Source organism: Elephantulus edwardii, unplaced genomic scaffold (assembly GCF_000299155.1).
Source record: "Elephantulus edwardii isolate Elephantulus edwardi_28Jun2011 unplaced genomic scaffold, EleEdw1.0 scaffold00055, whole genome shotgun sequence".
NCBI classification, from domain to species: domain Eukaryota; kingdom Metazoa; phylum Chordata; class Mammalia; order Macroscelidea; family Macroscelididae; genus Elephantulus; species Elephantulus edwardii.
The window spans coordinates 12,002,015-12,025,317 of NW_006399805.1; the positions used below are offsets into that span (position 1 = coordinate 12,002,015).

A 23,303-nucleotide genomic window follows, 5' to 3' on the forward strand; every position below is an offset into this window, starting at 1 on the left:
TGGACCGCCATCGTGGACTCTGTGTGAGACGTGAACCCCCATCGTGGACTCTGTGTGTGAGAGAACTGGACTGCCATTGTGGACTCTGTGTGAGACGTGGACCGCCATCGTGGACTCTGTGTGAGACGTGGACCCCCATCGTGGACTCCGTGTGTGAGAGAACTGGACTCCCATCGTGGACTCTGTGTGAGACGTGGACCCCCATCGTGGACTCTGTGTGTGAGACCATCCAAACAAGCACTCCATGCACAGCTGAGTGATGCTGCTGGTCAGTTTAAATGCCGCTGCCTGCCCTTCTTGCCATCCTCCCCTCCTTCTCCACCACCTGCCATTACCTGAACCCCACTGCCTCCTGAGGCTCCCACTCAGCCTGCAGGCTACTGAGGGACATATGATCTCACACAGAGAATTCTTTAAAATAGCCCAGTAATCAAAGCAAACATGTTGTTACTTGCTGTCGAGTCTGAACCAGCTCACAGCTGACCGTCCAGTGGATTTCTGAAGGCTGTAAATCACATAGCAGGAGATTGCCCATCTTTCTCCCAAAGAATGACTGATAGGTTCGAACTGACAACTTTGAGGTTAGGAGCCAACTATTTTAACCAGTACACCATCAGTGATGGGGGAAAGGGGGAGATGTGTGCATGTTTGGTTTTGGGTATGTTGTTGAAAGAAAGAAGACTTCAGGTTTGGCTGAAAGTTTAGGATTATCTCTACGTCAGGAAGTCATTCACCCGTAATGGATCCAGAAAGTCTGAAATCCACTGAGAAGTTGACAGTCTGAATCTTCCTCTTCTGAATCAAGACTCTTCAGTAGAATCTCTGGCCAGACATTCTGGGAGCCCTCATTCTGGTTACCCAGAAACATCTATTGTCCTCCTCTGGCTGCCCTCCCCCTTGCCAGACAATGGGACTCTCCAGGAACCAGAGGGGGTCAGGGTCACCACTGTGACATCACAGAACCCATGCAAACAGAGGTCCCATGGGGCAAAAGGGACAGAGACGGTGCTGGATAGGGGTAAGAGCTGGGCTGGGCAAGGGCAGGGGAGGCTGTGGGGTACCAGGGAGTCAGGGAAGGCCAGAGGCAGGGGGCGGGCAGGTCCATGACACCCCTGGGTCCCCAGCTTTGCAGGACCGCACTCCTGGCCACCATCCTGATGCTGCTGCTTCGGATAAAGGGGGTGAGGCTTCAAAAAGGGGGTTCAGACCCTGCTGAGAGCAGTCAGAAAGAGATCATGCCTTCCACAGGTGGGTGGAGGGTGGGGGAGTGCAGTAGACAATACCTCCACGGGTGGGTGGCAAAAGGGAGGTAGGGGAGACCATGCTTCCACAGGCAGGTGGGGGAGGGGAAGAAGGGGAGACCATGCCTCCACAGGTGGGCTGGGGAAAGGGAGGAGGCCATGAGGAAGGCAGGGAGAACTGTGTGTGATGGGTTCCAGGGTTACTGTGAGTGGGGTTTGGTGCACTAGCTGAGTTCAAGTACAGCTTTCATGCAGAACTGCATGTGTGCACGTATGTGTGTCTTTGGGGAGTGACCTTGGTGGAGGAGGCTGGGGTCATGGAGGGGTGTGCATGGCAGGAGCCTGGGCAGTCAGTTAGAGGGAAGCCCCAGTGTCCACCTCTGTGTCCAGCCTCATGTCCCTCATGGCACGACCTTGGCAATGGGTGGGTTGCTGTGTCAGGCCCCACTCTCTGCCCAGATCAGGAAGAAGAACAGTTTGAAGAGCACTTCATGGCCTCCTCAGTGGGGGAGGAGGTGTGGCAGCTGCTGGACATGGCCCAGCAGGAGGACCAGGTGGCAGACATGGCGGCAGTGTGGGACCACCTCTTCGACTTGGCCTTCTGCCTGAACCTGGCCAGCATCATGGTTTTTTTATGAGGGACATGGAGGCCGAGATCCTGGCCTGGTTCCTGGATGAGGATTTGGACTTCTACCTTCGCTTCATGATTGCATACTGACCTCTCATCTCGGAGCAGTGCTGAGGTCCCAGGGTCATTGTCCCGGCGGCCATGAGCTGGCCCAACACCACCTAGGGTCAGAGACCCAGGACTGAGCCCCCCACCCCTCCCCCTATGTGGTTTTGCCCAGGAAAGCAGAGCAGGGAGAAGCTAACATGACAGCCAATAAACCTCTGACCACAGTGGGCCACGCACTGACCCTCAGCCCTTCCATCTCCAGCTGGCTGCTGTCCCTGAGACCGACTTACATACCTGCCAGCTATTCAAACCTGCGTCTTCCTCCCCTCCTGTGTGCCAAGCCTTGTTCAGCGCTTCTAGGTGTAGACAGAGGGAGTTCTGGGGGCCTCGTGCGTAAGGAGTTGTACTGCAAACTCAAAGGCATGTGACTCCAATGGGGAAAGATGGGCACTTTCCTCCCATGAGGTCACAGCCTCTGGGGAGCTGCTGGAAGGTGAGCTACGAGTCAGTTCTGACTTGCTGGCACGCAGCAGCAGCTGTTGACAGAGCAGTGGGTTATGTCCTGGCTCCAAGTCAGACTCCTGGCTGTGGTCAGTGCTGGCTCCCTTCGCCGCCCCTCTTGCAGGCTTCTGAGGCCATGAACAGCAGGGGAAGAGGCTGCCCGTCTCTCTCAAGGACCCATTACTGGGTTCTCCCCTGCCACTGAGATGCGGCTTTTGTATTAGCAGCACAAGTCCCTGGGGTCCAGGCCACCAGAGCTCCCCAGCAACGAGATTCAGACCTTAGAAATGCCTCGGGCGGCTCTGTGCTGTAGGACTCGGTCACTGCCACACTGCTGGTGACTCTGAATCTACTCAGCGGCTTGTGGGGATGATTTTGTTTGTTGTCCACTTGACAGTGAATAGGAGCCCTGGTGGCTCAGTGGGTAAAGTGTCTATCTGCTAGCAGAGAGGGTAGCTGGGACCCACCAGCTGCTCCCCAGGAGAGGCCGTGGCATGCACGGCTGTAGATTCAGAGCCGTGGACCTTCTGGGCAGCTGCACTCCACTCAGCCCCTCACGGTGGACACAAGTTGGGATCAAATCAAAGGTGGAGTGTTTTCTTCCCATGTCAGGAAAGCACCATGGACAGATGACCAGATGCCAGGCTGCCTTTAATCGAGGACTGGAATCCAGCAGATGAGTCTGCACTGAGGGGTCTCGGGTAGCAGGTCACCAGAGCTGACAATGGCTGGAGGGGTTCATGAGGGTCCCTTGTGGACAGTGGAAGTACCTAGCAAAGGCCGGGGTGTTGCTGAGCGGCCCGTGGACTCGAAGTGGGGTAGGGCTGTGGTGGTCTTGTGGGTCGTGTCGCTCGGGGTCTTTGCACATCACCTGGAAGGGAGAGTATGCAGGTGAGGAGAGCTGTAGGCTATGAAGGGTTGTGGGGTGAGGTGACCGAGGAGGTAGGGATGAGAGGTATTGAGCACCAGGTGTGGAGGAGGGCAACTTGTTGTTTGTGGGTGACTCAGGAGAGCAGAGGTCTGGAAGAGGGTCCAGGGGAGCAAAACATCACGTGCAGGTGAGAGGACGCTCAGGAGACACTGGGCCATTTGAGGCATGCAAGGGGTTCAGGTTGGGCCTGGATGGTGGGAACAGTCAAGGCCCTCTGTTGCTAAGCAAACAAATGGAATTTACGTTATTTGGAAAAGGACATGATGCTTGGAAAAGGAGATGGTCAGCATAGAGAGACAGACCCCCTCAAGTTGACTGACAAGGCGACTGACAGCGGGTTCTGGTTTATCAGAGATACTGAGCCTGGGACAGGAGAGGGCAACGTTCAGATCTGTTGTTCAGATGAGTAATAGTCTACTTGATGGCACCTAACAACAGCAACAGAAGCCCTTTGGACAGAAAGTCTGCAGACTTGAAGCAACACAAACCCTCTCCTCAGCATCAAGTGCACTGTGAGGTGTGGGGCGTCTGCAGGACAGGGGACAGAGCGCCCTGCTGCATCTCACACAGCGGCTGGGGTGAGGAACTGCTTGGCGGATGGCTTGGTAGCCAAACACTCGATAGTGCCCACTGAGGCACTTTTCCTGGGACCTATTTCTGAAAACCAGCCACCCCAAATCCTGTGGAGGGAGTTGTGTGGCACGCAGGGGGCTCCAGGAGTTCCTAGGCACAGCTGGTCCAGTTCGGCCCAGTGGGGGCCACAGGTGGGAGGTGGCTGCGACAGGAGTGTGTTCCTGGAACAGGAGGAGGAAAGGCAGGCTCCTCTCAAATCGGATCTGGGGGAAATCAGGGTTTTCTTTTTGGTTTGAGGGGCTGGACATGATAGAAAGGAGCCCTGGCGGCCAGTGGGTTGCTAACAGGAAGGTCGGCAGTTCAAGCCCATCAGTGGTTCTGCAGGAACCAGCCAAGGCAGTCTGCTTCTGTAAAGCTCGCTGTTACGTGCTGCCAAGTCGCCTGACTCGTGGTAACTGTAGGAGTAAAAGACCTGAACCCTGCGTCCTGTGCTGCCCTCACCCTCTCTGATGTACTTGAGCCCATTGTCACGGCCACTGTGACAATCCATCTTTGCGAACGTCTTCCTCTCTTCCTCTGACCTGCGACCTTTCCCAGTAAGACGTCCTTTTCCAAGGACTGACCCCGCCCAACAATGTGCCCAAGCATGAGATGAGCGTCACGGTTCTCTCCTTGAAGGAGCACCCTGGCTGCACGTCTCCAAGTCAGGTTGCCTTTTCTGTAGCCCACGGGATATGCAAGATTTTGGAAAACCTGTGGGGTCTTGCCACCCTGTCAGCAGGGTCACTGTGACCAGTGGACTGGGAGGACGTGCATCTGAAGGGGCAGGTGGAGGAGGGCTGACCGCCTTGGGCGTGGTGGCAGGCCCATCCCTTCGGCTTCCTCCATGGCGGTGCACGAGGAAGGAGCTACCTACCTGGCCATAGCTTCGGAAGAACAGCTGCCTCGGGCTGAGGTCCAGTTGGGGCAGGGTGGTCTCCCCACGGTGTTGAAGCAACTTCTGGTTGTAAGCCTGCGTGGGGGAGGAGGAGGGGACATCCCTCAGCCCTCATGGGGAACACCCTGCCTCCTCCTCCCCAGAAGGCACTCCTGGCCACGCCTCAATTCCTACACCTTTCTACACCTGAGCAGGGACCTGCCCGAGGGCAGAAGGGATCCTCTGTGCTCTCATGTAGGGGAAAACGTAGCACAGCGCAGTAGAAGGGACCCTAGGGACAGAACGTGGGTGTGCAGGCTGTGGGAGGTCACCTGCAGTGCAATGGCCAGTGCTCCCAGGTCCATGGCATCCTCCTGAAGGGTGTGCCAGTGGCTGAAGGAGGTCTCTGGGGGCAGGGACCGGGCAGTGGAGTGGCGGGCCAGGCATTGTAGCATCTCCTGCAGGCCGTGGGCATCACAACCTGGGCAGCCTCCGGGGATCACTGTGGGACATGGGGTAGGGGGCACAGTGAGGGTGAAGGGGTGAGGAAGAGCAGTGGTGGGAGGGACGGGGTTGAGAGTCTGGGCACGGTGGTGAGGGCACGGGGTGCCGGGAGCTGGAGAGGGGGAGGAGCAGCAGTGCTGGGTACCAGAACCTTCTATCCCCCAGTCCTCGCCCCCCTGCGCCGGTACCCACAGAGCCTGGAGGCATGCAGGAGCTTGTTGGCCATGATGCTGCCTGTGGCACCGAAGTTCACTGCCCTGGGGAGCAGAGGGTTCTCATCCAAGTGCCCCACCGCAACCCCATTTCCCGCAGGTCCAGCCCCATGTTCCCCCACAGGAGGCTGTACCTGGGATAGCTTGGATGGAAGAATGGGGGCTGCAGGAGCCCAGCCGGGAAGACTACTGTGTGGTCCGATGCAGAGTAGTAGGCGTTGACGCCCCAGGGGGGCTGGTGCCAGCTGTGGGGGAGGGGGATAGCACCCTGAGCGCTGCCTACTGGCAGCCCCCCACTCCTCAAAGTGTCCCTGCCCTTACTCACCAGGACTGGCCTCTCACCTGTGCTGCGGGGAGCGCTGCAGGGAACTCCGGACTGTCCTGGCTCGGTGGGCTCGGACACAGCTCAGGAAGAGCTGCAGGAAGCTGGTGCCCAGCTGGACCTGTGGTGCACACAGGGCACTTGAGTCCTGGGGCAGACAAGAATGCACGTGGGGAGCCCTGACCCCGGGACCCGTAAGCCTGAGGTGAAGCCCACACAGTGACTCGCTGCGCCCTTGCATATGGGCCTCCTATGGTCGCTGACCAGTGACTCCCAGGGTGCACTGAGGGTCTGCAAGGGTTTGCCAGCAGAGGGGCACCCGGGGCATGTCCCGAATTGCGAGTGTAGATGTATGTCCTCACATACACCTGACCCCAAACACTCCCACAGGTAGGTCCCCCTTCATGTGAGTCATGAGGGTTCACTTAGAATCACCCTGGAAACCAGCAGGACTCAGAGGGTCAGGGAGTGAAGGCACACTCACCTCAGGGTACCCCTGTGTGATCACTTCTGGCTCCTGAACCCACTCTGGGGCCCCCATCTTTACCTGCAGCTGCGTGACCTGGAGAGGCACACAGAGGTCAGAACACATGCGCAATGCTTGGACGGTACCTGGGCAGGTGTCTGCTGTCCTGGCTGTGCCCACCTGCCACCTAGGGCTCCAGCCCATCCCATCGCCCTTCCCCCCTCCACCAGGTCCCCCACGCAGCCCTCCCTCTTGGCCTACCCGGTCCGTGGCCTCCTTTCTCGCTCCCTCGCTCATCCAGGGCAACCTCTGGATGCGGTCCAGCCAGGCTTCCCTGATGTCTGAGAAGAGTGCCAAGGCCTGGGGATGAGAGGGAGACTGGATTCTCCTGGGATGCCTGGGTGCAGGGAGGACTCACACAGAAGTGCAAGGGGCTGCTTGCCTGGGGGTTCCAAGGAAAATAGTCCTCTCTTCCTTTTCCAGGGCTGGGGAGCAGTCTCGAGTCACAGGAGAGGGGAGGAGCACACGTCTCTAAGATGTACAGGAAGGAGGCCACTGCCCCCTGCCTCAGGCCAGTTCCACCCTCCTCTGAATGTCTGCCCCTCCTTCATGTCCACTTCCCTCTCTGGACCCCTTCCTGAGAGTCCCAACCTGCTGAGGGTCCAGTCTCGACCCCCAGTGGCTGTCTCCTGCTGTCTCCTGGCATTTGTCCACTCCTGGGGTTGGGAAGGGACTGGCTGTGCGTGCTCACCCTGACTGCCCTTTGTGAGCTGTGTGGCTGGTCAGGGGTTGCGTTTCTGCATCCAAGGCCCTGCTCTGCAAAGCAAGGGCACAGATGATGTGTGTACCTCGGAGCTGGTCAGGATGGAAGGAAGTGTCCCTGTCTAGATCCCAGGCCTCGGGCCCCCTTAGCCCTTGGTGAAAATCACAGGGTACCCTGGCTGTCATGGGGTACGTGAACTTCCTTTTGGGTGGGGGACTGTGAACGCTCGCCACAGTCTGAGTGCAGGTGGACATGAGCTTGGGTGACCTGGCGGTGACAGTACTGCCCCACCCTCTGAGACCCACACCTCCTGAGGCTGGCCCCGTGTCTGCGTCCAGTCAGTGTGTAGTCAGTGGCAGAGTGAGGCTGCAGGAGGGCTTGGGGTGAAGTGAGGGGGTCCACATACAGCTCTCCTGGTCTGCAGGCTAAAGGTCTCTCGGACAAACAGGGCCGCCAGCGTGGGCTGGAAGAAGGTGCTGGTGTCCTCCACACACTTGATCCATCGGGGGGGCAGGGGCTGCAGAGACAGGTTCTCAGGTCTTCACTCAGGCCACCCACTCTCCCCACCCTGAGAGGGGGTCAACCGTCGCTTGGTCTCACCACCCCAGCAAACGGGCAGTTCCGTTTGCCACCCAGTGGAGCCTGTCTCATGGCACAGCTGTTCAAGGGCATGGGCACCATGAAAGGGCATGCCATGCTATGACTTAGAAAACTAGGTAACGTGGATGGGGAAGGGGCCACTGCCGCATTCCTGCGTGACATTCTGAAATGGACAGCAACAGCAAGGCCTGACCCAGTGGGAGAAACATGTGAGATAAAATGGGGGGAAAAATCACAAAAGAGATCAGTCTGGTAGAAATTGATGGAACTAAGACTGTAGCATTTGGCCACCTCGGACTTTGAACAGACCAACCCCACTTGTGCACCTTTCAGCCAAGCAGTAGACCTATAAAGAGAGCAACCTGGACACAGACTGGCTTGAGAAAGTGAAGGAAGCTTGCAGCATTTACTGCAGAAGATCAAAAACTACAGCAGTCAATAAGGATTACATCTCCGCGTCAAGGAAACAGACGCATTCATCACTGGGCCAACTAGCAACACCATGATTGATGGAGAGAAGATGGAAGTTGTCAACAAATTTCATTTTACTTGGATCACAGTCAACACACTTGCCAGCAGCAGTCAATAATCAAAAGGCATGTTGTACTGGGGAGACCTGCTGTGAAGGACTTCTCCAAAGTGCCAACGAGACAAGAGGGCTGACCAACGTGTCCCTGGTTTAAGCCTTGGTATTTTCAATTGCTTCCGCGCATCTGACTTCAATGCCTTTGGATTGTGTTCTAGGCTAAAAGGATTGAAAATCTCATGGACTGCCAGAAACACAAATATATCTGTCTCGAGGAAGTGCAACGAGGGTACTTCTTAGAGGCAGTGACGTTGATATTGCATCTCACGTACTTGGGTGTGTTGTCAGCAGTCATTGATCTGGGAAAGCTGGAAGGTCAGACAAAGCCGGAAGCCCCTCAGAGCGACGGACTGGCACTGTGGCTGTAACTACAGCTCGGGTTTGGTGCAGATGGTGATAGTGGCAGAGGACTGGGCAAATTTCTGAGCTCTTGTTCATGGGGTGATTAGGTGCGTAGTCAACTCAATGGTACAAAACATCATCATACAATGAGCAGTAATACCAGGGGGCACTTTCTCCTGAGAACCATCAGCCAGCTGAGATTCGAAGGGCAGCATGTGTCTGGGGAGAACGCTGAGGAGGCAGGAAGGGAGCGGGAGAAGAAAGCGTGGAAACGGGAGGCCCAGGAGCAGGAATTGTTCTGCGCTGTTCTGTGGACTGGAACCATCACGAAGCACAACATGTATGACTGTTGACGGAAAAGCAGTTTTCTCTGTAAAGGGTCATCCCTGTTCCTCAGACTTGTTCCCTCAAGGCTCTGCTTGTTTCACAGGAGACAGGAAGCACTGCTACACTCTCAGCAGCACTGGGCCTGTTCCGGGGTATGTGGGGGCCTGTGGGGGCTCCCCTAAGAAGGAAACAGAAGCACAGATGATGGCATGAAGGAGTCCGGTGCTGCAGGTGGACTACTGTCCATCGCTAATCCAAAACAGTCGTGGTGGTTCAGTGGTTAAAGCACTTAACCTCTAACCACAAGGTCAGCGGTTCGAATCCACCAAGTGATTTGTGGCAGAAAGAGGTGGCAGTCGGGGTCTATAAAGAGAAGAGGCGTGGGAAGCCTGTGAAGGAACACTACCCCCTCTTATGGGTCCCCTGACAACTGACGCAGCAGCGTGGGGCTTGGTGCTAATCTGGTGTCAGCAGTTTGAACCCACCCCATAGCTCTGCAGCAGGAAGAGCGGTGATGTCCTCCTGTAAAGGTGACAAACAAGAAAACCCCGCGGGGAGTTCTCCTCTGTCCCCTGGTGCCCTGATTCTAGAGGAAGACCAGGGGCTCCTCTTGAGTTTCTTCCAGACGGGCTTTGGCATTTACTGGCTGCCCCCTGCCCTGCAGCGGTCACTCCCTCCTCCATGAGGGGGTTCACCTGTGCAGTAGTCAGAGCTGTGGCTCAAGAAAATCAGAAGCAAGAAAAAGGGACATCTGGGCCCAGCTGCAGTGAGAGCCCATCTAGGCCCTGTGGTCATGTTCAGTCTGCTCCTTTCATGTCTCTCCTCAGAACAGGGACAGGCGCTACCTCCACAGAAGGGTCACCTCCAGCGAAGTCTTCAAGTCTGCTCACGTGACAAGCCCTGCCCTCTACACCTTGCAGGGTGGGAACTGCTTCCTGGTCGAAGGTTTCTTCATTCATCTGCCCTCACCTGCTCCCAGTCTGTTCTCAAACTGCATGGAAGACTCTCCCTGGTTCCAGCAAGAAGGACTGCAGCTGGGTTGCCCAACATAGTTCAGTTCAGCCTCTCCTCTAGGTCAGAGTAGTGCTTGGTGCACGTTCCGAGAACGACTTCTAGGATTGCTAAATGCCCATGGGCCTCGGAGGTGGAGGCTGGTAAGTCATGTGTCCATGCTGGGGCTTCCTGGTACCTGAGCTCTTCCTGGAGCCTGGACAATGGACCAGACCACTTTGATTGGAAAGATAACAAGAATGCTCTCAAAGTAGGAAACAAACAAGGTCTCCAACCACAAGATAATGAGACTCTGTGGATTACTTTAAAGCCGCAAGAATGCAAGTATAACAGAAACTGGGAAAATTCCTGCTCTGGCAGGAAACAAGGATTTTCCCAGGTTTTTTTAGGGTGAGAGGAGCAGATTTTAGAGATTGTAGGCCTGTGATGAGGACAGCCTTGGAACCTGCTGGGGCATCTCTACTCCACCCCAGAGGGTGACTAGGGTTCAGAACCGAGCCACCAGCACACTGCCATAGCAGGGGGTCCCTGCACAAGCTAAGTACAATGAAAGGACACACTTACACCATAACACAAGGACACGCTGCAAGCTTTGTGTGCCACGTCCTGCTCTCTGCATGTGGACTTGACCATGAAGGTCATAAAGGGACAAGACACACTTTCCCCTCTTCTCCACAAGATGACCATGAGCCGGTGCACACCTGAGGGCCCTAACAATAATGACAGATTCCATGAAAGGCCTCTACCTGCCACGGGAACTCACCTGTAGGCAGGCTCACCCTCAAAGGCCACCACACTCCCAACAGTTGCGGAGTGTGATCACCTGGTGCTTGGGGCCCAGTTCAAGCTGCTGCCCCACAAGGATGAGGTCTATTACCTGGTCCTCACAGGAGACTAGACTGGAATTGCCCTGTTATCACTCAGGGAGCCCCCCTCTGCTAACAGGACTCTGAGATCAGCAAGGCATTGCATCAAACTACCCATAAATCCTGGTGAACTTGACAGACCCGTAGACGCTCACACACTGGTGTGGACACAGGGCTGGCTGATCTTTAACTAAAAATCAATTATTAATGTCTTTAAGTTAATATGACCACCCTACTGTAAATTCCTGCAGGTCTCATTTAGCACTCCCTCTCCCTTTTCCTTGTCCTTGGATCTATAGTCAACCCCCCTGGAACCAGCAGTCAAGAGATCAGGAGTCAGAAGAGCATAGGAAAAGTCTGTTGTCTGGGATCTCTCCAAAGTCCTAAAGAACAATGATGTCAGTCTAAAGACTAAGGTGCACCTGCCTGAAACCACAGTCTTTCCAATAACCTACTATGTATCTAAACTCCGGGCAATGAATAAGGACGACAGAAGAACTGATGATGCATTTGCTTTCTGGTATTGGAGAAAAGTGCTGACTATTCCAAGGACTACTAAAAGAATAAACGGAGGTGTGTTAGAGAAAGTGGAAACCGATGATCCTTGGAGGCAAAGGTGATAAAGCTTGATCTCACATATTTTGGACAAGTTGTTAGGAGAGGCTAATCCTTGGAAAAGGTCATCATGCTTGGGAAGATGGAGGGCCGGCGAAGGAGGAGACCCTCAATGAGATGGATTGAACCAGTGTCTGTGGCAGTGTCTGACTCCAGGGGGGTGAGGGGGGTAAGGATGGTGCTGGCTACCCCCTCCTGGGACTCGAAGGCTCTGTCTAAACTGGAGATTAGGGCACTTTGCCACGCCCACCCATCATCAAGTGTGAGGTTGCTTTCACACTACACGACAGTCACGGTTGACACAGAGCACGTGCCACACGGAAACTGAGCCCACTGCTGCGTCCACTCCAGCTTACAGCGACCCTGCAGGGTCAGCGCTTCCGCTGTGGGGTTTCTGAGGATATAAAGCTTTGTGAGAGCTGACTGCCTCAGTGTCCCCTCTCCAAGCAGCTGGTGGGTACAAGCTATCACCCTTGCACTTCTTAGCAGCTCATTTCTTCACCCCCTGCACCGCCAGGGCTCCATCTAGACCACAGAGCCCATGCTGTTCACACCTTGCCCTTTCTGAAGTTTGCTGGCCAGTCCTTGGTCTAGTCTGCCCAGTTCTCGCTGCCCTGTGGTCTCAGCACCAGTTCTCTGAGCTCTATGGTCTTGCGAAAGTTACTTGGTTCTTCTGAGCTTATTTCTGCCTTTGCAGAATGGAAATTCAGAGCCTCATAGTGCTTCTGAGTGGATGAAATAAAAGAATCCACAGTCAGTGCTTCCTGCAGTGCCTGGCATGCCACAGCTCACTGTGTGTCTGTCGTTATTACTACTCCTGGCCATGGTTAGTTCCAACCAGGTAAAGTGGCTTCCCCAGGACCTCCCGATGGTTAGAGGACAGACTCAATGTTGAAGCTGAAGGACAATTCTAGATCTGAGTGGGCCAGGTGATAAGTTAAACCACCTGCAGAATTCTCATCTTCCCTTTGGGAGAGCTGGATTCTCTTTTCAGCTGATACACCTGCTTCGTAGCCAGGTCTACTGGGGAGTGAGGCATTGGGGTGAGGGAGGTGCATGCCGCTGCAATGCTGTTACAGATTGAACTGTGTTGCCTCAAAATGTGGGTCACAAATCCTACACCCGTGTGCAGCCATAAGCCCATTTGGGAACATGGTCTTTGCTATGTGCCAGTGCGCACTCAGATCAATTTCTTTTGGAATCCAGAAAAGCAGAGATGGAAGTTAGGTTCACATGATCTCCCTAAGGATATAAGAAATGGAAGCTGGAATTAGCTGGAGCTGAGAGCCTACAGACAACGAAAGCCCTGAACTTGGACTTCTGGTCTTCAATCTGTGAGATTAAATTGTGTTTGCTAATGCCAGTCACTGTGGCATTTCTGTTCTAGCGTCGGTGGGTAATCAAGGTGGATGCCTGACAGGCATCAGAAGAACTTCCAGACTGAGGCAGACTGGAAGGAAGATCTGGTGATGGACCTTGGAAACCCAGTCAGGGAGCCCGTGGATCACAACAGAACACTGTCAAACGCAGTGCTGGGAGATTGCAAGAGAACATTGTCGAATACAGGGCTGGAAGAAGAGGACTCTGAGGTTTGAAGCCTTACAAAGTACACAATGGCCTCCCCAGCGGACCCAGACACCCTTATAGACACGAGGGATTGTGACAATGTTGTACAAGAAGGCACCCCAAGTCAGAGACGGCTCTCCCACCGTGCGACAATATTCAGCTAAAACCATGGGACAATTGTGGGCCCAAAGCCAAGATGGTGAGGCTCCACCTCACATACGCTGGGTGTGCTATGAGGGGTCCCAGGCTCTGGGAAGGGACTTCTTGCTTGGAAAAGTCGAGAGAACGAGGAAGACCCTCAGTGGGACGGATTAACACAACTGAAGCAACGGCTTGAAGCATGGCCCAGGATGGGGAAGGTTCCACCGGGCTGGGCTTGGGGTCAGTGTGTGTGGCAGCTGACTTGACAGCCTCCAACAACAACAGGGTCCACACATTAACCCCACGAGTTCGACTTTCCACAGGAGCCCAGACCTGCCAGCCTTCCCCTCAGACAACAGACGCCCCCAGCCACCTCCTCACCACAGGCAGCTGCTTCATGAGCTGCATCAGCTTCTCGTTCAGCTCCTGGCGGGCTGCCTGGAACTTGCTGTCCAGGGCAGGAGAGAGGGTGGCCACTAGCCCCAGGATCATGTGGCTCTGCAGGAATTCCCTGTGGAGACACCTCTGGTGAGAGCCTGGAGGGGCCCCTGTTGTCAGGGGTCAGCAGGGCTCCTCAGAGGGTGCGAGCATTGGTGCCCAGACATGTCCACAAACGCCAGGAGCTTCCCCCAGGCCGGGCCTCCCCTGCTTCCCTCCCACACCACCTCCAGAGGCTGGTCCCCCCCACCTCGCTTCCCTCTCATGCCACCTTCAGGAGTCTAACCTGTGTCTCAGCTGCAGGCTTCCCACCAGCTGTGACATGTTTCTCAGATATTCCAGGTCATGGACCATGAGGGGCTGAGAGGGGCTCAGGGGCATCGGTGAGAAGGTCGCTTGCAAGCAGGACAACCAGTCAATGGCGGGGGCTATTTCCTTCAGGAGGGAACACAGGCTGAGGGAGCAGGACATGAGAGGGAGGAGGGGCTGAGGTAGCCCCCAGAGTCTGCGGAGGAAGCATGAGGGACTTGGCTGCTGGAGACAGTGAGGGCACAGAACAAGGCAGAGGAGAGCAAGGAAGAGGGGACGTCAAGGAGGACAGGAGAGAAAGGCAGCAGGGGACGGAGGGCAGGAGGTCATGGAGGCTGAGAGGAAGAGGAGAAGAGGGCCAAGGAGGCTTGGAGGAAGCCCCAGGAGCCCCGCCAGCCCCTCGTCTGGTACCTGCAGCTGAGCAATGGTGACCACCCTCTCCTGCTGCTGCTCCAGGGGCCGCAGGAACTGAAAGAGCCTTGAGGTGATGGAGATGGAGATGCCGGCGTGCTCTTGTACCTTGTCAGGAGACCCTCCCAGCAGGGTCCCCAGCTGGTTCAGGTAGGTCAGGTACTCCCGCACCATCTGGGGGTGGTGGGAACTCAGTCGGGCCAGGCAGTCCTGCCTGCCTCTGGGGGTTCACCATCAGGGCCCTCAGCCTCCCCCGTTACCTGGGCATATATCTTCTGTTCTTGTTCTTGCTTGAGGGGGACATCAAACTTGGGCTGGTCTATCTGGACACAAGAGAGACTGGAGAGCAGAGGAAGGTGGTGGAGGTGGGGGCGGGGTGGAATGGAGAGGGCCTGATGGTGGTCTAACGCAGGGCAGAGGAGTGAGAGGTTAGGGTCTGGACAGAGGGGAGAACCCAGAACATGGGGGGGGCGGGTAAAGGCAGAGGTGGGACAAGGACGAAGCAAGGACAAGATGGGCAGCACTGAGGACCATTACAAAGAGGACAGTGCAGAACACTGAGCTGGACAGAGAAGTGCTTCTCTCCCCCGAGGCACACTCCAGGAGAGGGTCCTACAAGCCCCTGAAGGACAAAGGCCCAGTGGGGGCAGGAGTCACCCTTCACAGGTGCAAAGTAGGGAGCTGCAAAGCCGACAATTTTAATGGGAATTTTTCTGAAAAGAAAACTGAATGCAAAATCCATGATTAGCTAAATGCCAAATTTATGGTTGTCACGAAAATGTCTAAATTCCAAAATAGATTTTTAATCCATTTTTTAAATATTATGAGTTTTAAAAAAAATTTATAATACATTTTAAAATCTGTTTTTTGCTAAGAAAAAAATTTAAAAGATTTGCAAATAAAATTTTTGTATTTTAACTCCTTAAGAATTGACTCATTGGTACATAACAACAATAACAATAACCATTTGGTGGGAAGTCCTGGATACCAGGCACTATGCTGGGATCTGGGGACTAAACTGAGCGAGACATGGGTCTGCTCTTGTAAGATGCCTGGTAAAATGTGAGCTGCAAGGGAGGTGATGTGAGAGAACGGAAGAGCTTCACCTCGCTCATAGCCAAGACACCTCTGAAGACTTCCTGGGAGAGGTAATGGCCAAAGTCAAGGTTTGAAAGACGTGTGAGCACAGTGGGGGAGGCTGAGGAGGGCTGCTGCCATTAAAGGGAGAACCGTGTGCGGAGGAATATTCTTAGCGCTAACTGCATCATCGTGGCTTAGGAGACAGCGGGCGGGGGGGAATGGCTGGTCACAGAGCACTTGCAATGCTTGTCTAAGGAGCCTGGCCTGGATCCTGACAACCTAGGCGACATCAGAGGCATTTACCCACGTCTCGTTGAGAGGTGGGGACTGGTGAAGGTGCCCCAGGCTCACCAGATAAGCAGTAACGAAGCCCAGACGGCTCCATCCCCCAGAACTGGCCCCCCAAGCCCGTCCTTCACTGGGAGTCCCCGGCGGCTCCTCCGTGAAGTGTACATCCATCTTGTTCCCTGACCTGTAAACTCGCTCTAGTGGACGAGAAGCTGGAGTTCAGGAAGGGCCATTCCCTCACCTCAATGACCGGTGTGTATGGAGGGCTATGCCGCGTTCTCAGGGAGGCTCTGAAGAATGGGAAGTGGCCATACTGACTCATCAAAAGGGTCAACGTTCTGTTAAAGTCCATGAAAGTCCAGTTCCCCGAGATCTGCCAGCCTCCAAGCTAGGAAGAAGAGAGGCTGGGCTCAGCGTGGGGAGTGTGTGTGAGTGTGTGTACCTGCGCATGTCCCCGTGACCTTGCTCCTGCTCTTCAGATGATCTACCTGACTTCTGCTGAGTTGACCCCACCAGAATCCACCACTCGTCCTTGATACTCTTTCCTAAGTCAAGTTTCTGATCTGTAGGTGGCACTGCCATTTCCGTCTCCCTCCTAGGACTTGGGGATCCTTAGGAAGAAACCCATCCTATGGAGAAAAGTGACAGCCCTGGACATGCAGTGGTCCTTAGGACTGTGTGCCTGCAGTTGGGGGTCTCACCTCGTCAATAACTTGCCTGAGGGGTCCAGTCCCTGCAGCCTCGATGGCCTCTGTGTCCATGCAGGAGCTGTAGAACTGGAAGGCTTTCTCCTTGCTAGAGCCTGGGGGCCAGGGACTCTGGGTCTCTAGAAAGGAAGCCGGGGTGAAGGTGAGGGGATTGTAGGAGAAGACATTATACTGAGCAGAGAGGGAGGCTAAGAGTCCAGAGTGGAGAGGAAAGAAAGGGGGAATGAGAAATTGGGAGGATTTGGGAAAATGACTGACTGCCCCTTTGGAATAATCAATTTGATAGGAGGGAAAAAAAAAAGAGAAGTGCTAAGGTTTTGGAGAAGAAAACAACACACAAGTGGAGAAAGATAAGAACTGAGATAGGGAGGAGGGATAAAAATAGAAGCCAGAGAGGAGGCAAATTAAGAAAAAAAAGAAGCCAAGAAACCAAAGAATGTTGAAAGACTGGCAAGAGGAAAATTCATACAGATGTTTTTAAAATGGAGAGGCAGGGAAAGTCTCATCAACTCTCAACTCTCCTGATCCAGGAATTGTTGTTAGGTGCCATTGAGTCAACTCATAATGAACCAATGAACAACAGATCTGAACCCTGTCCTATCCTGTGCCATCTTCACACTTCCTGACACATTAGAGCCCATTTCAGCAGTCACTGTGTCAATACACCTGGCCAGGGGTCTTTCTCTCCTTTGTCAGCACTCCACTCTTCCAAGCATCATGGCTCTGTCCAAGGAATGGCCTCTTTCTAGCAACATGTTCACAGGATGTGAGGTGAAGCTTCGTCATCCTGGCCTACAAAGATCACTTCAACTGCACTTTCTCCAAAATATATTCATTTATTCTTTTGGAAGTCAGTGCTCTCCTCCAACACCATAGCTCAAAATCATCAATTCTTCTGTCATTCCTATTCATTGTCCAGCTCTCAGTTTTAAGTGATTTGAAAAACCTGAATCAGATGCACCTTTATCTTCAAACTGACATCAATACTCCTCAATAATTTGGAGAAGACCCTAACTGCAGACTTTGCTAGTGCTATATTGTTATTATATATCACAGAGCAGGAACCAACCCACTGGCTCACCCACTGGCATGTTTTCAGAGGCACCAGAGCTCCCTGTGAACCTATCTACTGATGTCTATTAATTTCCTGACTGCTGGGAAGGACCAACGGTATTAACTGTGGATCCAAGTAAGATGAAGTTGTTGACAGTTTCAATCTCTTCTCCATCCATCATGATGTTGCCTTATCAGTCCAGTGGTGAGAATCTTCTTTATCTTGACCTTGAGATACAATCCACATTGAAGGTTGCATTCCTTGATCCTCTGCAACAAGTGCTTCAAATCTTCCTCCTTTCAGCAAGTAAGGTTGTACCCAGGAGACAAACATCTCAAAATAATTCAATCCATGCCCCCCTTCTACTATCCACACCCTCCTCTTCATTGCCATAATATCTCATTCTGCTCTGGACAATAGAGTTTGTACTGACCATGCCTTTTCTTTTTATCTCGGTGCCTTAACTGGAGCATGGACTGTCACCAACCTAAACCATCAATGGAAACTGCCACCAACTTTTAACAGTCAAAGAGAGAAAAGAAGCTCGATTAATGTATCCTCCCAAGTTTCCGGTTGTGAGCTTTTCTACGCATTCTTGATGTTGACGTGGAACAAAAGTCTTCACAGCTGGGTTAGTAAACAACACCACACTAAATGGAGAAAAGATTGATGTTTCCCAGGATTCCATTGTATTGGCAGCTGTGCTATCATCCCAAGCCCAAACGTGTGAATCCACCAGCTTCTGCGCAGGAGAAAGATGGACACTCTCCTCCCATGACTCTCAAGTTCTAGGTGGGAGATGAAATTGGCGATGCCATCGACACATCAGAACTTTGGGTGAGCAAAAAGGAGGAGGACTAGCAGTGGAGCTTTGTGGGGCCAACTCAGCAGAAGTTAGGCAGTCAGGCTTATTGCTTCTGAAAGTGCACTGGAAGGTAAGCTTTGAGTTGATTCTGACTCAGTGATACATAGTAAAGATCCCATGGAGACAGCAGTGAAGAGATGATGTATTGCATTTGGAAGTTCTGCTGCAAAGGGCCTCTTCAAAGTGCTCTAGAACGTGGAGCCTCTGCGTGGGTTAACATGAGCAACGGTCTGTGTCATCATCATGACCTTTCTCCACACTTACTCAATCTGTTTACTGAGCAAATCATTTGACAAGTAAGAAGATATAAAGAATAACATGGCACCCTGTGGAGGCAGATACAGCAACTACCTGCATTATGAAGATGATTCAATCTTGCTTGCAGAAAGTGAAGAAGATTTGAAGTACTTACTAAAGATCAAGACTACAGCCTTCAATATGGGTTACATCTCAACATCAAGGAAACAAAAGTCCTCAATACTGGTTCAATGGGCAACATCATGATAGAAATAGGAAAGACTGAAGTTGTTAACAACTTCATTTTATTGGACCCATAATCAACGTTCATGGTAGCAGCATTCGGGAAATCAGAAGATGTGTTACATTAAGAAACTTTTCTGTGCAGGACCTTTCCAAAGTACTTCTTTGGCAAGGATGTCCATTTACAAACTAAAGTGTGCTTCATCCAGTCATTGTATTTTTAATTGCTTCCTATGGGTTTGAAAGTTGGACAATGAATAAGGGTGACAAAGAATCCATGCCTTTGAGATATGGTGATGATAAAGAGAACTGAATATTTCATGGACTGTCCAAAACCAAATAAATCTGTCTGGAAGGATTTGATTGATAGCGGAACTTTGTCTTACATATCTTCAAGAGGAACCAGTCCTTACAAGGTGATACCATGTTGGGAAAGGTAGAGGAAGGCCTTCAAAGAGGCAGATTGATGTAGTGACCACCACAGGGGCTTGAGCATGACAGAAACAGTGAAGATGGGACAGGAGAGGGCATCATAGAGATGCTGTGAGTCACAGTGGACTTGATGGAACCTAACAACAAGAATAAGAGTTGGAGGCAAGGCTGGTGCAACTTCATCTCACATACTTTGGACATGTTATCAGGAAGGGCAGTCCTTGGAAAAAGGCATCATGTTGGTCCAGGTAAAGTAGGGTCAGCAAAAGAGCAGAGGCCCCTCAATGAGATAGAATGACACATTAATGTCACAATAGGATCAAGCACATCAGAGCCAGTAAGGATGGCATAGGATAGGGCAGGGTTCCAATCTGTTGTTCACTATTTGCTGTAACTGACTTGATGGCACCTAACAACAAGAACAGGAAGAGCAAAGATGTCACTGTAAGACTAAGGTGTGATCGACCTAAGCCATGCTATTGTCAATTGCTTCATAGGCACAAAAAAGCTCAACAGTGAATAAGGAAGCTCAAAGAAGAATTTGTTCTCTTGAGCTGTGTTTTTGGTTAACATTTCTGAATATATCATGGACTGCCCAAAGGACAAACAAAAATCTGTCTTGGAATGGCAACCAGGATGCTCCTTAAAGCAAGAATAGTGACCCTTCACCTCACATATTATCCAAAGACACAACTTTCTGGAAAAGGGCATCATGCTTGGTAGAGGACCAACAAAATAGAGAAAGCTCTTTAACAAGACAGATGGACCCACAGCTGCTACAATGAGCTCAAGGACAGCAAAGGTTATAGAAGTGTTGCAGGACTGCGCCCTGTTTCTTTCTGTTATTCTGGGTTCACTAGTAGAGAAAGGTTGCTGGCACTTAACTCAAGTTTCCGCTGACTCTGTCAATCCCTTCTGTAAGTCTTCTTAAACAGTGAATGTATACCTACCTTTTATTTTCATATTCCCACCACTATTTGTCAACTTCCTAGGGCATTTTCACAACTCCCTAGATAACCTCCGTTCTGTCCTTTTGTTCTTTCTTCTTAGTCCTCTCTCTGGTCATCATTTTGTACATTTCAGTTTCATGTGAAAGGTCCATCCATCCTTTCTGAGATGTCAACACCATTGCCTTCCTCCCTCTTGCCTCCCATCCCTTCCCCTCCTGTTCTCTCCTCTAAAGCTGATACCTTCAGGATCCAGCTTCATCTCCAAGGTATATAACTTGAGTCTCTTCTTCCAGTATATTCTCTGAATCTGTATTTTCTCTGATTCACCAGCACCTCCAGCACAACCAACACCTTTTATCACTTCTTACCGTACTTCTCCCATATCACCAGCATCCCCAATCATGCATCTTATCACCCTATCTCTTCCTCAGTTGTGTGGCTCAGCCCATGCTTCAGTGAGGAGGTAGATGGCGATTGAAGAATGGAAAGCTGTGAGGTGGTGGATGAAAGAGAATGTGGTAGACGGGGCCCTTGGAGGGTCTGAAGTCTAGAGAATAGAGTGATGAACAAATGCTAGAGGCACTGGGTGGGTGCCAGTGGAGAGGCAGTGGGCCGCGGGGAGCAACTAGAAACTTGTGGGGATAGCAAAGAAGATAGAGCTGGGGTACAGTCTCAGGAAGTAAAAGTGAGAACTTGGAGAGAATGGAAAAGGAAAGAGACAAGGAGATAGTAAAGAGAAGGTGAAGAAAGAAATGGACGTGAGGAGCTGCCTGTGGAGGTGGAACGAACCAGTCAGAGAAGCAGACCTGGTCTTGGTATCTGAGGATCCCCTAGGATAGGGGCCAACTGTCCACACTCACAAGCTGGGAGAGTCTTCACGTCCTAGGCTCAGAGCTGCCTCCTGCCCACTTTCGTTACCCAGAATCCTCCGGGGCCACCTCCTCCTGCCTGTTTTCCTTACCCAGAATCCTCCGAGGCCACCTCCTCCTGCCTGTTTTCCTTACCCAGAATCCTCCGGGGCCACCTCCTTCTCCTGCTTTCCTTACCCAGAATCCTCCGGAGCCAGTTCTTGTTCTCCTCCAAAAGAGCTTGGACAGAGTCCCTGGTCCCTTGTGTGTTTCTGCAGGTGAAGCTGAAGAAGTCAGAGCAGGGGTCCACACTAGTGTTTCCTGAAGCTAGGTACTGGGCCACCAGGTCCTGGCACACGGGGTTGTCACAGTGACCTGTGGAGGGCAAGCACACAGCTGAGACTGATGAGAGAAAAGGATGTGGGCACTCCCCAAGAGGGCAGGTCAGGGAGTGCGCCCAGGGCTGGGGTGAGGTAGGGAGGAGAGAGCAGGGAGATGTCTGATGGTGGCCAGGTCAGAGAGGATGGCAACCTGTGAAGACTAGGGAGGGGTGGGGCTGGCTAGAGCATCTGTGGACTCAGCTGCACAGCTGAGGAGGGCACAGGCTTACGAGGACCACAGCTCCCGAAGACGTAGACCAGGAGCACAGCGGAGGTGACCATCAGGCCGAGAAGCAGGAGTGTCATCAGTGCTCTCCCTGCTATGGCCCACCTGCGCTTCCCTGCAGGGGACAGTCCCTCTGGAAGAGGCCCCTGGGAGAAAGGAGTGGGGTGTGAGGAGAGGGTGCATGAGACCAGGAAGGGGGAGAGTAGAATAAGGGCTCTGCCCTCACACCCATCCCTGGGCCTCAAAGGGCAGGAAGGGACAAGCACACGGAGGCCAGCAGGGTTGTGGGCATGGAAAGGGGGCAACACGGGAAGGATATGAACTGGTGGAGTAAGGGGTGAGTGCAAGGTTCTAGACAGCCCCAGGAGGTAAGACCTGGACTTACCTCCTGGGACGGCCCCATTTCAGAGTCAGGCTCAGCCTTCTAAGGAGGGGAGTCTTCACCTCCTCAACTGAGGATGGAGAGAAGCTGGTTTGGGGCACAGTGCGTCAAAGGAACCTGTCACACATAAGAGTCTGACACCACTGTACCTTCCCATACTCCTTCCCCGTAATCGCCCTAAAACTCACCTTCCTCAGCTCCCACCCACAGCCCCACCCCCACTGTACCCACAGTCCCTCACCTCAGCCTCACCCATAGCCCTTGCCCCAGAATTATCCACAGCCTTTACTCCCTCACCCCCACCTCCCACTCCACTCCCTCCTACCTTAGGCACCTAACTTCAAAGAGAATGATTCTTTTGTGTCTAGTCTCTGTCTGCAGTCTCTCTAGTTCTGTTGAGCTCAGACCCCCCTGGAATCTTCCTGCTTCTGTCTCAGGAAGTGGGCTCCCCTCCACCCTAGTTGGCCCCACAGTCCTGGAGAAGGGGCCAGTCTGCGTGACACACTCCTCTTCTCAGGGTGGAGCCACTATCACTGGAGGACATGCCACTCCTCCTGCTTTATCTGGGCTGTCAGGGGCCAGGGAGGGACACCCCGAGACTCTGCTCATCAAGTCTTCATTTCTGGCAGCCTCTTCTCTCCTTCCTTCTCCTATAGGAGAGAAAGCCTTGCCCACAGAGGTCTCTTGGGCAGAGACCTGCGAGGAGACACTCAGGCTCACCCCTCCTGGCCCTGCACTCTTCCCAGTTGCCCAGGGGCTCTGCTTGAGGGTCTAAGAAGACCAATGACTGTCTCCCAAGGTGCGTGGCAGGAGATCAGGCCCAGTTGTGGGAACAAGGCTAACAACTGCCTCTGTCGAGATCCTCAGGGAACTCAGCGATGACTAGGACTGCGGGGTAGGAGTCAGTGCAGATTAGGGCCAGGATGTGGAGAATCATGGAAGCTGTGAAGACTAGCCTAAATGCCATGCACAGAAGGAAAGAGGGAGTGTGTCTTGGAAGGGTCTTTGTGAAGAAGACGACGTCCTGGAAAGGTTGGTCTGGTGCTGTGGTCTACTCTGCTTGTCAGTAAAGGTAGCTGGGCACCATCCAGCTCTACTGGTCATGGAGGGAATTAGCCACACATTCCATATCCTCCTCTTCCTGACTCCTGCTATTTCTCTATTGCTCCATGCAACATGCAAGTAAGCATCCTTGGATAGCTACTTGCAAGTTTTTAAGACCCACAGGTACTGTGCAGTGAACTAGGTGGCAGGACAGAGTTGTTGCTGTTATGATTGTTAGGTCCTGTGGAGT

General features: G+C 52.9%; 2 protein-coding genes across 2 annotated transcripts; one reads left to right on the forward strand and one right to left on the reverse strand.

Annotated features, from left to right (window-relative positions):
* The first annotated feature begins 1,082 nt into the window (after positions 1-1,082).
* Positions 1,083-1,879, forward strand: LOC102870937 (chromosome unknown open reading frame, human C7orf34). The gene is made up of 2 exons (XM_006887245.1): positions 1,083-1,248; positions 1,701-1,879. Exons 1-2 carry the CDS (start codon positions 1,104-1,106, stop codon positions 1,877-1,879), a joined length of 324 nt encoding a protein of 107 aa, XP_006887307.1. The 5' UTR covers positions 1,083-1,103.
* A 1,248-nt stretch (positions 1,880-3,127) lies between these two features.
* Positions 3,128-22,030, reverse strand: KEL (Kell blood group, metallo-endopeptidase). Its single transcript, XM_006887246.1, has 18 exons — positions 22,013-22,030; positions 21,632-21,773; positions 21,220-21,396; positions 16,387-16,511; positions 15,927-16,073; positions 14,578-14,640; positions 14,318-14,491; positions 13,884-14,032; positions 13,541-13,670; positions 7,512-7,622; positions 6,604-6,702; positions 6,361-6,438; positions 5,897-5,997; positions 5,689-5,799; positions 5,535-5,599; positions 5,171-5,340; positions 4,839-4,934; positions 3,128-3,289 (listed from the first exon to the last, which is right to left on the reverse strand). The coding sequence occupies exons 1-18, from the start codon at positions 22,028-22,030 to the stop codon at positions 3,128-3,130; spliced, it is 2,118 nt and encodes a 705-aa protein (XP_006887308.1).
* Between the last annotated feature and the right edge of the window lie 1,273 nt (positions 22,031-23,303).